The following is a 13453-nucleotide window of genomic DNA, read 5'->3' on the forward strand; positions in this document are numbered from 1 at the left end:
CCCTGACAAAATGCAGCTACAGAAAATGCTTTACTGAGTCTGTATAATGAATGATCTTAACTTTTCTGGTAGCTGAAAAAGATAACACGACTTCACATTGTCACTATCACTACACACATTTCAGAATGTTTTTAGACATGCCTGGGGGCATCACTGCTGATGAACCATTTCATACCTCTTGCGGTCCTTCAGGGCTACTCCCCGTCAGCCTGGCTGCCAATGCTTCCAGCACAAACTGCTCTGCTCGTCATAAAGCACAACTCACACCTTCCTGCTGCTCCAGCCAGCAGGAAAACAACCGGTCAGGAAGAAAAGGAGTAAGCTACACTCATTTCAGGAGAGATTTGAATAGTTTATTTTGCCCAATCAAGAGCCCTTCAGCATAATGACACATTCATATACACATATATGAACATTTTTTTCTGAAACATTAATGTATAATACATTTTAAATTTAAAATACCAGCTGCACAGGTATTTTTATTTACAAAAATATTCCATACTTAATTTTTTAACTTCATTATGATGACATAATTCAGTCCAACTACATGTAAATAAAATAACTCTATGCAATCTAACATAGTTGAGTTTGTAACAGTACAGTTTGCAGTTCATATGAAACTATATTTGTAGACAGATGGATTTGCAACCCTACCTAAAAATGCATATTCCAGTAATCATCCTCAGAAGAGCTAGTGGGGCTCAGCAAGACTTAACTGAAGAATAAGTTGCAATGAACAGAAGGGAAAAAGAAAACACACATGTACACACTAACATATACAGAAACAAGAACTGCTACACATCAAGCATGCTTACCCAGGAGTGGGCAATGTTAGAAAAATTTACGGATGTATTTTTTTTTCCCCCATGGTGCTGGTACAATGAAACAGCAGCATAACTAGAAAGCAGCATGTTTTCCTAGTTCTAACCACTACAGATAGCAGAGCTCAGGTCTAAAATAACACAGTACTGCTTATTTACAATTCTCTTTTAAAAGGGAATATTTAAAACATGTTCCCACCCCTCTCCCTTTCCATCACCTATTACTGAATGGTAGTGGTAATCCACATACAACTCCTTACATGTTTTCAACTGAAACAGTTTAACTTCTAGTTATTTGCCTTGTAATATGGAACTTAGGTACTAACAAAAAGAAACACAAGTGTCAAAGTAACCTACAGCTGTAGGTTAGTTTAAACATTAGCACATGGAAATACTAAAGAAATACTGATTGACATCTTTCATTTGATTGTTTGGTGTTTCTGCCTCATTCCCCTTCTTCCTTTTTTCACTTTTTAAAAATGAATACCCACATCTTTAACTTTGTAAGGTGTAAAAGAATCCAGAAACAGTACACTCATCAGACTTGAAACAGTAATAAGGTACCAGTAATAAGGATATATAGCACATCTTCATAATGGGCTTAAGAAGAAGAAATTGGCCCAGGTTAGCTTTTTAATGAAAACTGAAGTAAAATTTATTTAACTGATTGACCTACACTACACCCTTTTTTCCCCCTGTTTCTGTTCACTTCCACCCCTCAAACATCATTAATATCAGTCTAGAGAGTATTTGAAGACTTTGTGGTAGTAGCAAAGTTATCAACATCCCCCCAGAAAGATTCACATGAATTATCCAGGAAATTGGCTGGCATGAGGGAAGATTCAACTGACAAGTTGCCCTTCTACTTGGACAGGGAAGCAAGGCACTGCAGCCCTTCACTCCCACACCAGGCTCTGTCTGTGGTCAGTGCCCACCCAGACTTGTTAAACCACGAGGAGAAAGCAGAGGGCACTTCGGCCAAGGAATCTTAAGTTTTCCAACACGTTTCAGATACAAAAAAAAGAACAAAACAAACCCACATAAAACCCAGCCCTGATTTACATGTAAAGATCTGATGTATAATCAAAATACACAGATTACTCAAAGAAAATGTTTATTGGACAAACCTCACTTCAGTTTTGGAGAATTTTAAAAGTCCAAGAAATAGAGCTGAAAAAAGTCTCTTGTGTGTACCAGAAAAAAAACCCAAACCATAGAAAACCAGTCAGCCATGGACTGCAGCTATTCAGAAAACTTTTGTATTAGGCTAGTTCCCTATCTACTTGCTCCATACTTGGAGAATTGTTTAAGAATGTTCATAAAGGGAGGTAAAAATAACTGACTATTTTCTGCAAAGCAAAATGGGGTATTTGTTTTCATTGCTTAGTAATTGTATCATCTCGATATGAGATATGAATGTATTCATAAGCTTAAAACAACTTCTATGGCTAATATACATACTTTAAGTACTTTGACTTAAAACTTGAACGTAAGTCTTTTTAAAATTAAAGGTAGAAGTGTACATATAAAAATTATTTAAAACTAAAAGTATATTCTTAAGCAGTATGTATAAATATAACAGATTTCTTTTGTATTATCTAGTAACAAATGTGAAAGTGTTGCAGTAATTTATAAACTGAATGCTGACACAGAATACGTGCCTTTCATTAGATTCTATATTGTATATACATATTTTGCTAAGAAAACACACATTCTAAATCAATCACATAATTAGCAAAGGTGCCTGAAAGTAATCTGTTCTAAAGTCTTTATTGAACATGTGTGTTTATATACAAATAATGAACCTGAACTGCACAAATGCAGAAACAAAATTAAGGAATAAAATACCATGATTGAATTAAAGTGCAGGAAAAATTCAAGTTTAAAAGTTCAGGTAAGATCAGTGCCATTAATTAAGCAAAAAAGGAAACAAAAAACCAACCAAAAAAAAAACAAACAAAAATTCCCCTCCAAAAAAAAAACCCGAGCCCAAACCAAAACACCACCAAAAAAAACAACCAAACAAAAAACCATAGAAAGGAAAATAAAAGGAAAACTAAAAGGAAAAAAAAGAAAACGAACTTGCTTCCAAAAATCCTCCTTTGGATGTAGCTTTCCAATATCACCTGCCATGCAAGTACCACCTCAGGCACAAAAACTTTGCATAAAGACAGACAAGGAACACAGCTATATATTACTATACTTTATAACTGACTGTTTGCTGAAGAACAAATCACTGGAGATGCCTGTGGTGTAACACTTTCAGACTGATTTGGAATACACACATATTTACACATACCAGGATTCAAAAGTTACGATTTGGCAGGACTAAGGTAAAGAAAAGCTTCTTCAGTTTACAGTTCCTAATGAGACACACTACATATAAACAGATAGGTAGCAGCAGGTAGTTTCTTACTTTCATTAAAAAAAAAAGTAATAGCTCAAGTGTATTTTATAGTTTTCCAGACACTCTAAAAAATTTCACACAACTAAAATGCTAGTGAAAAAACCAGGGGTGCTTCCCCGCAAGGATTTCCATATACTTTGTTGTACAAAAGGTGCACCACCAATAGCACAATAAGATGCAATGATGTGTGTGTGATCACCTTCCTTCCATTGGGAAGGAAAAAGTAACATTTTAGACTAAAATTGTACATAGCCCCTTTTATTGACCAAGAACCATTTGTGTGTTTATCTCATGAGCAATCAAATCATTAGCCTTCATATCTAGAAGCATGCCCTGAACATAAGCAACAGAAGAGATTCAACTACGATAGATTCTGCAACACCAAATAAGCCACTACTCTGCTGGTACTGGCAGATGGTCTCTCATTGCCTCTTATTATTTTGCTTGCTGGTGGCTGTCAAATGTGTCTTGATGAGAAAGTTAAGTATGCTTTCTTTTTGAGCCAAGGTCATCGTCCAGTGAATGATACCATAATTTGTTGAAGAATACTTTTACAATCCTCTCTCCCCCAAAACCTGACCAGATTAATTTCCCAGGATTCTGTTGCCCTGAAATGTAGTTTTATCTTCACCAGGACAAATCATGAGTCATCTCAATTTATAAATGTGAGACATGGAAGGGGACAAGTGTCAGCTAGGGTGGGTTTTTTTGGATGTGGTATGGGTAATGGTTTATCTAGTGTTCTTCTACCTGGATGTCTAACAAAATGGTGTTAAATATGCATTAATTAGACACTAAAAATAAATTAACATGCAGAGGCAAATATTGCATGACAAACTGAGTTAAGTAACTCAAGTAGACATTGCCTCAGTAGTTACGGGACGGAGCCATGAAGAAATCATAATACTGCTGTTCGAATTGTCACATTCTCATTCATTAAGGACTTTGAACAGTGGGCATAGTAGGGCATGCCATCATACTGACAACACAATTCAATTGTCTTTTTTAATTAAATGTTGCTATACATAAAGTGAGAAAATTTATCAGTTTGTGCTACAAAGTCCAAGCATATTTGCCTCTCATTTGAAAAGTGATTTAAGAACCATTAAGTAACTTCAATATTTTGCATCCTTGAGGTGTTTTGTAAGGTTGCCTTGTCTGTGTACCTGCAACATCACTTCACAATAAAAATATAACCAAGGTTTTGCTTTGGGAACATTCAGAAAGTTTGTGAAAAAAGTAAACAAAAAGCAATGCTTGGAGAAGCAAACCTAAGTGATTAAATTCAGACAATGCAGACCTATCAGCTTCTAAGTACTCCCTTTTATAAAACAAAACCAGTCAGTAACTATTCCTAGTTTGAGGAAAAAGGTCTAAAGGAATTTTTGAAACGCAAGCATTTATTTTAAGGAATACTCTCTTCTAAAAAGAGCCCTGGTCATTCGCACTGATACAGCTTTTGTGCAGTAGCTGTTAACAAGTTAGCTCAGCTGTATTATTTACCTCACTCAAACTGAACATTATTTCAGCAATTCCTAAAGATTTTGTGCACACTTTGCCACTGCTTACACTGAAAGCACTGCTTTAGAGACTAAATCCAAACTTTAGGACAACTGCCTTTAGTGCTGGGTGGGGCTGAGACAGGTACTTGTAAAATAGCTCTCTACTAGCAGAACTTAGAGATTTGCTAAACAACATACTGACAAATATTAAGTATTAGATGCTTGCTTGTTATTATTCATGCATCAGCACCTCCATGGTGTGTAAAACTTTGAAAACCTGAGTCCAAGTTTATCTGATTTCATAGTAAAGGACTAAAGGGGCATCTAGAACTTAAGTTTTGAGCAAAACTATCTCAGCTATTTTAATTAATGGCTGTAAAGATACATTCTGTTAAACATTTATAAAAACTTACAGCATGAATGGAACCCACAGCCAATTCTAAATGTTATACAACCTGAACCAATAACTATTTTTAGCAAAAAATAATATTAACTGAACAGAAGTTGAAGAATTCTTACCACAAGGAAGATGTTACCACATTTCACATTGCACGGCCATAACACAAATGAAAACTCCCAGCATGACACATTCCAGTCATATTATTCACTTGACTTTTTTAATGCAAAAATTACGTATTTTGTTTTGCACGTCACAGAATATGATGTGAATACAAGAATACTAGATCAGGGGTCCAAGAAAAGACTATGCACAGGTCAACTATGTATACAATTTTCAATAAGAAATCTTCCAAGCTTCCAGCTTTTCAAATGAAAGAAGTGTCAGCAAACTTCAACTCTTCTTCAACAATAATGGTAAATATAGCGAGTCCTAGAGAGGGTAATTGTAAGTCAGCTACTGTCCAGCAAGACAAACCAACTTGATTCCAGCTCTTGGACCCCTGATTTATTGCCTCTCCTTACAGGAGGGTATAACACTGCCAGCAATTACAATAGCACAAAAACTTTTGGCATATGAAATATTAACACAGGATTGACCCTGCATTGCCCCTGCCCATCTCACCACGATTTCCCTTTACTCTCTTTTCCACATGTTCCAGTTACCTTCTCTGTTCCAACTTTATGCTAACCAACAGCTAAGAAACACTCAAGTTTGGTTCTTTTTTGTGTGTGTGTTTCTTAGATATAAAGCTCCTCAGTTAAAGCCACGACTGAGGTAAAACAGTGTGTCATTTGTGCTAGGAAACAACAGTATCCGATGGTGAATACTTCTTTAAATTTCAGTGGTCCTGCCAAAATTAATGAAAAAACAAGGTTTTTTTCATCAGGACAAAATTAAACAGATGTAATTGATGAGAGTCATCAGAATTGGTACCACTTCTTGTCTTTGTACTTCAACATCATCTAGAAAAACAAAAAGCAATTTCTAATTACTGTTCCTGTAACGTACCAAAATGTACAATGACACAAACAAATTATATTCTTACAAAGCAGCATGAGAAAGAAGGATTTTAGCAAGGCTTCTCAAAGTTGCAACAACAACATTGCTGAACACTGAGGGTTTAGCATGATGAATTTTCTGATGTTAGCATCATTGCCAGTGATCTAGCCTCAGAAAATGACATTTTTGGGAGAATGGGGAGGTTTCACAGGAGTTTAGGGTGCGGAAAGAAATTGGCATGAAAATGGATGAGAACAGCCATTCTATGGTAGTTACCGAGGAAAGAAACCAACTCGCATTCACGGGGTTTGCATACACCAGGATCTTTCTTAAGGACAGCAGGAATCTGACATAAAGCACTACTCTTCTTATTAATTCAGTGGCAATAAGTAATTTTTTCAGTTATGAGAATTGAATTGCACATTTAGAAGCTTACATGCCACTCCAGCAGACTGCATGCTCTAGACCAATGTGCCATGAGACAAAGGTTAGTACTTAATTGTTGAGAGTAACAAGGAATACGTGAAAGGGAAGTATCCTTTATCAATCATAGTGCATGCCCTTTAGATGCACCTCTAACATGCCTTTGCAGAACTCAGTCACTGGCAAAACTTGCATTTGACAATCAGTTTAATGTTCAGTTTGACATACTCACCTCATGAGCATGTTTTGAGAAAGAATCAGCACTGTAAAGCATAGCTGCAGTTTTTTCTTCCAGTTCTCCCAGTTTCTGTCCTCTTTCATCCAGTGCCAACCGGGCTCGTGCCAGTTCACCAACTACACCAGATGCTGCTCCTTTGACACCTTCAATACCCCCAGGTCCTGGAATATGCTGGGCAAGACTCCTTGATGCCTTCCCAGATGCTGATTCTCCAACTGGAGGCATTTGCAAAAAGCAGCAAATACAGAATAGTAAGTTTTTCTATCACTATTACATAAATATCACTGAAAGTAGTTTATAGAGAGATGTAACTTGTTTGATTGGAGATGAAACACCTAATTGTAGGTATGACTATGAGCAACACTCACTACTCTACATTGGTAGATATTACTATGTTAAAACTGAGATATTCAAACATATTTTCAAGTTTCCAGGCAGGTTATAAAACTGTAACCTCTTCACAGCTCAAGTATGAAACTAAAATTCTCATGTTCATCAACAGAATTGTTAAAAAACCACTTCACCAGCACAATATAGCTTATTTCACATGGAATGTGTTTTGAGTTCAACAGACCAAGCAGAGTAATTTTGAAAATACAAGCTGTGGTTAGTTCTGGAAGTGCTTTGCTGGTACATAGGTCAGCCAGCATGATTCCACCAGAAAAAGTTCCCTTTGATGGAAGTTCAATTTTACATGCAGACACCTGTAGGTTAGGTGTCTATGCTATCATTATTGTAAAAACCTTGCAAAAAAAAAAGAAAAAGTAACGTAGAAAGACAGTATGGATGTAAGAATAAATCAGTACAAATGGTCAGCTGAACAGCTCCAGACCCCAGTGATGGCATTGGCTACACCAACTTTGCTCCTAATGGGACATCAGCCACCCATTTCAATCTAGACACTTGATGTGCCAATCTCATGAAGAACTGTATACACTACAGAAATTTGATTATTTGTTTTAAACAATAAACTATGGTTTAAATATTTTCTTTTTCTACCTCTAGGAAAAATAATATTAACTTGTTAAATATGTTTGATGCAGTATTTCAAGACACTCTGGTTCAATTTTATGCTTCTATTAAGAATGATTTACATTTAAATTAAGTACTGTAAATATCTTTCTGTGAATTCCAACAATAAGAAAGAGAAATCCTTTCATTCATTCATTTCAGAGATTCTGCTGTGACCTTCATGGTAAATATGGCTATTTTAAAGACATGCTCAGATGTCTTTTGAATTGTCATTGAACTCACTTTCAGGCTACAATTCATTAGGCATTTTTTCTTCCATTCAGTACTATTTTCCTTCTAAAGATCCAAGCCAAAACTTAATGGTGGAAACTTGAAATAATATAAAGGGGTAGCTTCTAAAGTTACAAGGTATTTTTCCCCTGTCCCAGTCATACTAAGCTATAATTTGTGCACATAAATTTCTCTACTGGAATACTTGACCAACCTTCCACAGTATTACATATACATATATATACATACATATAAACACCCACAAAAGAAATCTTTTAACATAGAAAGTGACCTCTAAATATCTGATATTTGCTCAAAATGTACAGGCTCAAGTAATAGAGTCTAATTTTTATTGTGTAGAGATCAAAAGAACCAACTTAAAAGAAAAGACTGGCAGGGCACCTTGTCAATTTTGACAGATACATTTCATGTTAATAAGAAAATGGTTCTTAAAAATAAGCTTGCATAATATGGTGTTGCATCTAGCAAATATCTGAATAAATAAATGGAAGCTATTTTCCTTAAATATATTAAAGTGCTGAATGCCATCAAAGTAAAGAAAAAAGCTGTAATCAACAAAATAATGAAAAAGATAAAGCAATGAAAATTTTGCCAAATCTGAATTTTACTGTCTTATAAACAGGACTGAATTGAAATATCATAAGAGTTCTGTCCTTGCTGTCATTCCTGAGGCAGCTCTGCACAAGTAAAACAAGGAAAATCTGGCAAATAACTGAAGTAGAGTGAAGTTTTAATTTTCTCACTGTCCAGAATAGCATTCTCCAAAAGCAGTCCCTTTGAGTCCCTTTACCAGCATAAATAGAATCATGGTCAGTACTACATACTTCATTAAAGATTAATTCAAATAAGATTACAAAACAAGAAATGAGACAACTAAACTACTGCTGAATAAATGGGATAAAAGAACCTGTGAAAAAAACACACCAAGCTTTTCTGATCTTGTTGGTGAGGTGCACAACACAAAATCTATGAAAGAGTATTTGTCATTCCCTATTTTACTTTCCTCTTCACAAAGGTAATGTTCTATCAATACAGGTAATACATTTATCAAGGATCACTGGCTTCCTTAGGTAGAAATACCAGGAAAATAACAATTAGTAATAACTTACAGAGTTCTTCTCTGTCAAGTGACTGTGCCCCACCTCCGAACAGGCCTTTAAAAAACCCCCTGTTTGGTGCTTCTGGTGTTTCTACAGGAGTGAAGAGCTCACCCAACATTTCCTTTGCAATGAAAGAGAGACATAACAAGGTATAAATTATTAATAAGAATGGAATGTTCTTTCACTTTCAGGATTTATTTAATGGATTTGAATTTCAAAATAAATATGCTTTAATGGACATCTGTCTTTGCAAGGTGATGTAGGAAATAGAAAAATAAAAACGTATTAAGAAATTTGTCCAAACCATCTGAAGCAGATGGTTGCAAGCTTAGGGCTCGTGGAATTCAGAAGCAAAGAAATGCATTCAAGTAAAGCTTATTTGCCCCTCAACAACTTGGGCAAGACTCCTGACTTTGTCCTATTGAAACTGTATCTACAAATACTTATATCCACGTAGCAGTACGAAAGTAGAGCCTGCAACTCTGCTATTTCATTATTCTATGCAACTACCAAGCTGAAGCATGACTGAGATTTTTTCAAGCTGTTAATATCCCTGAAATGTAATAGCTTCCTTCAAATATCCTGAATTAGCATTCCCTACTTGTGTCAGCACACACCTCCCCCAGCATCAATTGATCAAGCGAATTTTAACTGCATGTTAAAGGAGGAAAATTCCTGTTGATCAAAATGAAATTAAGTAAGAAACTGATTCAGCTACAATAGCATGGATGAAGTGATTCATCTGGAATCAGACTCTACAGTGAAGGAAAACAAAAGGGGAAAAAAAAAAATCAAAGCGCAAAAGTCAAAGTACTCAGCTCAGAATGTATCTAAGAAAAAAGTGATTTTTTTAAAAAGAGTTAATTACCTGAAGATTTTCACATGTTTCTTGGCTGTAGGTGAGCCTCTGTATTTCAGTTGGTGAGACAAGATAGAGTGCTTGTCCATTATTGGTGAAGCAGAATGTTCTGGCTATCCGCATATTGGTGAGTGGCAGGTAATATACATCCAACAGTGGCCTTAAACTTGGCAAACTTAAGGAAAAGAATTTAAAAATGCATTAAATAGAGCAGAAATGTCTATTATTGATCAAATGGCTCATTTTTAAACTGCAATACATATTTTTTCTCTTCACCATTTGACGAGTACCATAAAGAGGTGTAATTTAATGACGTTACAGAACCTCAAAACATGAGACTTTTCAAGGTAGCACCTCAAAAATTAAACATCTGCATCGCAGATGCATTTAAAAGCATTTTTTTAAATGACAGTCTGAGCATGCTAATCAAAAATTCACTATAATGAATTAGGCATTACTTAATAATTACCAAGGTATTTTGATAAGTATCTATGAAGAGTTTACAATTAAACACCCTCTCTCTTCCCTCAGGTCAATAATTTCTCCTTGACTAAAAATACAAGTCTACAAGATTTCTCCTCAAGAACATTTAGAAATATAACACGGGTGTGCTGTCAAAGCAAAGCAGAATTCAGTAGCCTCAAACAATCTTATTAATTAAGTCCCCCTTTTTTTTCTGACAAGGTATTTAAGAGGAAGTTCTCTTAGAGCAAAGTTTGCTTGCCTTGTATTTTCTGATTCTGTACATGTAACTGCAGAACTTACTGCATCAATCTACTGAAGAACAGACAGCACACCCGGGCTATAACAATGTTCCTCTACCAAACATTCCTCTCCCTCAATGTAATAAGAAATGCAAGTAAGAAGAGACAAAACAATTTCTTGACAAATAGAACCCATAATAAACCACTGTCTCAACCATCCCCTGTGAAGTTCTTGTAAAAAAATCTACAAAAGTTGTTAGCTGCAAATCTCCCAATAATACAATAAACAGCTTCTCCTGCAGACACCATCTGCATAAGGTTATTATTTCTAGACACTGAAAAAGCAGTAAAGGGGCAAAGTGAAGTTAAAACCAAAGAAAGATGTAGTAACCACAACAGTGTCAGGTTGCCTTGTTTTGTTTTTTCTTTTTTTCCAGGCTGCTGAGATTGCCTTTGGAGGCAAGTTTTAAAAGTGAGAAATAAAAAGCAATATTCTCTTCTAAGCCTATCACCCAGATATGACACCTCTGCCATGCATGTATCTAAAATAAGAATATTCCTAAGATAGAGCCAGTAACAGGGAAGTGTTTTGCTTCAGATCAATGGAAGCATAAAACATTTTTACAGCTTCAAAACACAAAAATATTAGATCAGATACGACAACTGTGACATCCATGAGAGCATTTTCATCATTTCTGTTACAGATTTGTTTGATACTAAATCCTATCTGAGTTTTTGTCAGTAGCTAAGTTTTGGCCATCTTGGGTATGATACAGTGCTCTGAAAACTTTATACAAACTGCACGTAAGGTCCACTCCCCAGCAGCAATTCATGCTTACGAAATGGAGCTCATCATTGGAGTCCAAGTTCCCCACACAAGTTAACAATTCAGCATTTGTAATTTAGCCCATAGGCAGAGCTCATTAGGAAACAACATGAATCCTGAAGAAGACAGGATTTGTTTCAACATATGGTATCTGAACATTACTAAGTTTAGTTGTAATTAGGAAAAACAATACTGTTTGCCCTGCAAGGTGAGCAGCATTTTATAGACATGTTTAGAATACATAAAGCGTGGGATATACATCAATGGAGTTACAGGCTTACAGACTACAATTAAAAAACAAGATTTGATAGTATCAGTTCTAGTTTTACTCCTAACAACTTCCTAAAGAAATATTTTTTACAGAATTTTCCAAGCTGAAAGCTTCTTTTGGCAACCTTAAAAATAACCTTTTAGGAACTTTACTGGCATAATGTTATAGGGCCATGTTCTACATTCATCTTATCATTAGGCCACAACTAAACTGCAGGTGCAAGGGTGTAAGTATATACACACTGCTGTTCAGAATAAAATAGCACTTAGAAACATTTAGGATAAAGGACACGAAAATTACATAGGTGACCTGTAAGTATATTTAAACACTACTACTACTCTACTACTACTACTACAACACATGTTTAAACTCATAACTTAAACCTCTTACTTTAGATGACTTATTACTATACAACTGCTAGCAGTTAATCTTACCTTCATAGCCTGAATTTAAGGCCTTTTATAAACAAGCAAGATACACAACAAAATATTAAGATTGAGCCATGAGTGTGATGCAAACAGCTGCACAAAAAATAGGTAGAGTCTGGTCAGGTACAAGCTAAAGGTCTGACTCAAGGCAGTTTTCTCCATCAGGGAGTAAATACAACTTTTAGACAAACTTAACTCATGGACCTGTATCACCTACTTGGAACTATGTATTGAATCAGTGTAGCTTAAGCTAAAGTGGTAAACTTTTTCATGTGTTAAAGGCATAACTAATAGGAATGTGCTATCAAAATTATTCAGGCTCAAGTGCTAGAGAATCATCAACCCTGAGTGAATGTAATTTTTTTTTAATTCATCATCCTATGGAAAAGGAACCTTTCAGTGTAGCAGAAGACTATTTCTTCTTTTTATATTTAAGTTACCATCAAACAGGTCTTACCTAAAAGTCATAATATGTCCATTGGCACAGAAACATGCAAGGCAGATACTGTTACTCAATGACACTATGTCTCCACGAAGAACAAAAGAAGTCTCTGTTATATTTTGCTTATAAATACAGTTCTGGGATGGCAGTGAGATAACTTTTGCTTGCTTTTCTGAACATATCACTGCATATTGGTTTTCACTGATTTCCTGAGAGGAAGAAGGGGACACTGAGACAGGTCGTCGCTTTTTCACTTTTTCTTTTTCATCTTTATCTTCAGGAACATTGTGTTCTCTCCAGGGTTCATGTGCTGGTGGGACCAAAGATCCTGTGGTGTCCAAAAAAGCCATTCTCAAGATTGCCCCTTTTAACCTCAGGATGGTTCCTAGGAAAGAGTAGTTGAGCACATTTCTAAAACAGTTCTCCTAAATTGCTTTTCAAGCTACAAATTATTCCTTTAAGAAGCTTGCAGAATGAAAAGAAAACAAGAATTTCAGTTTGCCTCTGTAGCAAAATGGGTGTACGAAAATCTTTGGGCATTTATCTAAAAACCAATGAAGCACAAATATAATCAAGAAAATGTTAGACCAGTTTCCAAGAGTTAAGTGAATACTCTTCCATTAACTTCAAGGGAAATGAATACATTTATTAAGAGAGCCAGGCTGGCATACACATCTGTATTTAAGTTCAGTGTCACAAATGCAACTCATTTCATTCTCTCCTGATGAGTACACAGTATGCTTAATATCAACAATAAATAGTCTAAGGTG

General features: G+C 35.6%; 1 protein-coding gene across 8 annotated transcripts in view; it reads right to left on the reverse strand.

Annotated features, from left to right (window-relative positions):
* Positions 1-2572: 2572 nt before the first annotated feature.
* The window catches only part of STXBP5 (syntaxin binding protein 5), a 108290-nt gene continuing 97409 nt past the window's right edge, over positions 2573-13453 (reverse strand). For all 8 annotated transcript variants that reach the window (XM_069010423.1, XM_069010422.1, XM_069010429.1 and 5 more), the window contains 5 exons: positions 12699-13068; positions 10022-10187; positions 9163-9274; positions 6785-7005; positions 2573-6092 (listed from right to left, as the gene is read on the reverse strand). In XM_069010423.1, coding sequence (XP_068866524.1) covers positions 6051-6092; positions 6785-7005; positions 9163-9274; positions 10022-10187; positions 12699-13068 — 911 coding nt within the window. In that variant the 3' untranslated portion in view covers positions 2573-6050. The remainder of the gene's footprint in view (positions 6093-6784; positions 7006-9162; positions 9275-10021; positions 10188-12698; positions 13069-13453) is intronic.

This window comes from Aphelocoma coerulescens, chromosome 3, assembly GCF_041296385.1.
Source record: "Aphelocoma coerulescens isolate FSJ_1873_10779 chromosome 3, UR_Acoe_1.0, whole genome shotgun sequence".
Lineage (NCBI taxonomy): Eukaryota > Metazoa > Chordata > Aves > Passeriformes > Corvidae > Aphelocoma > Aphelocoma coerulescens.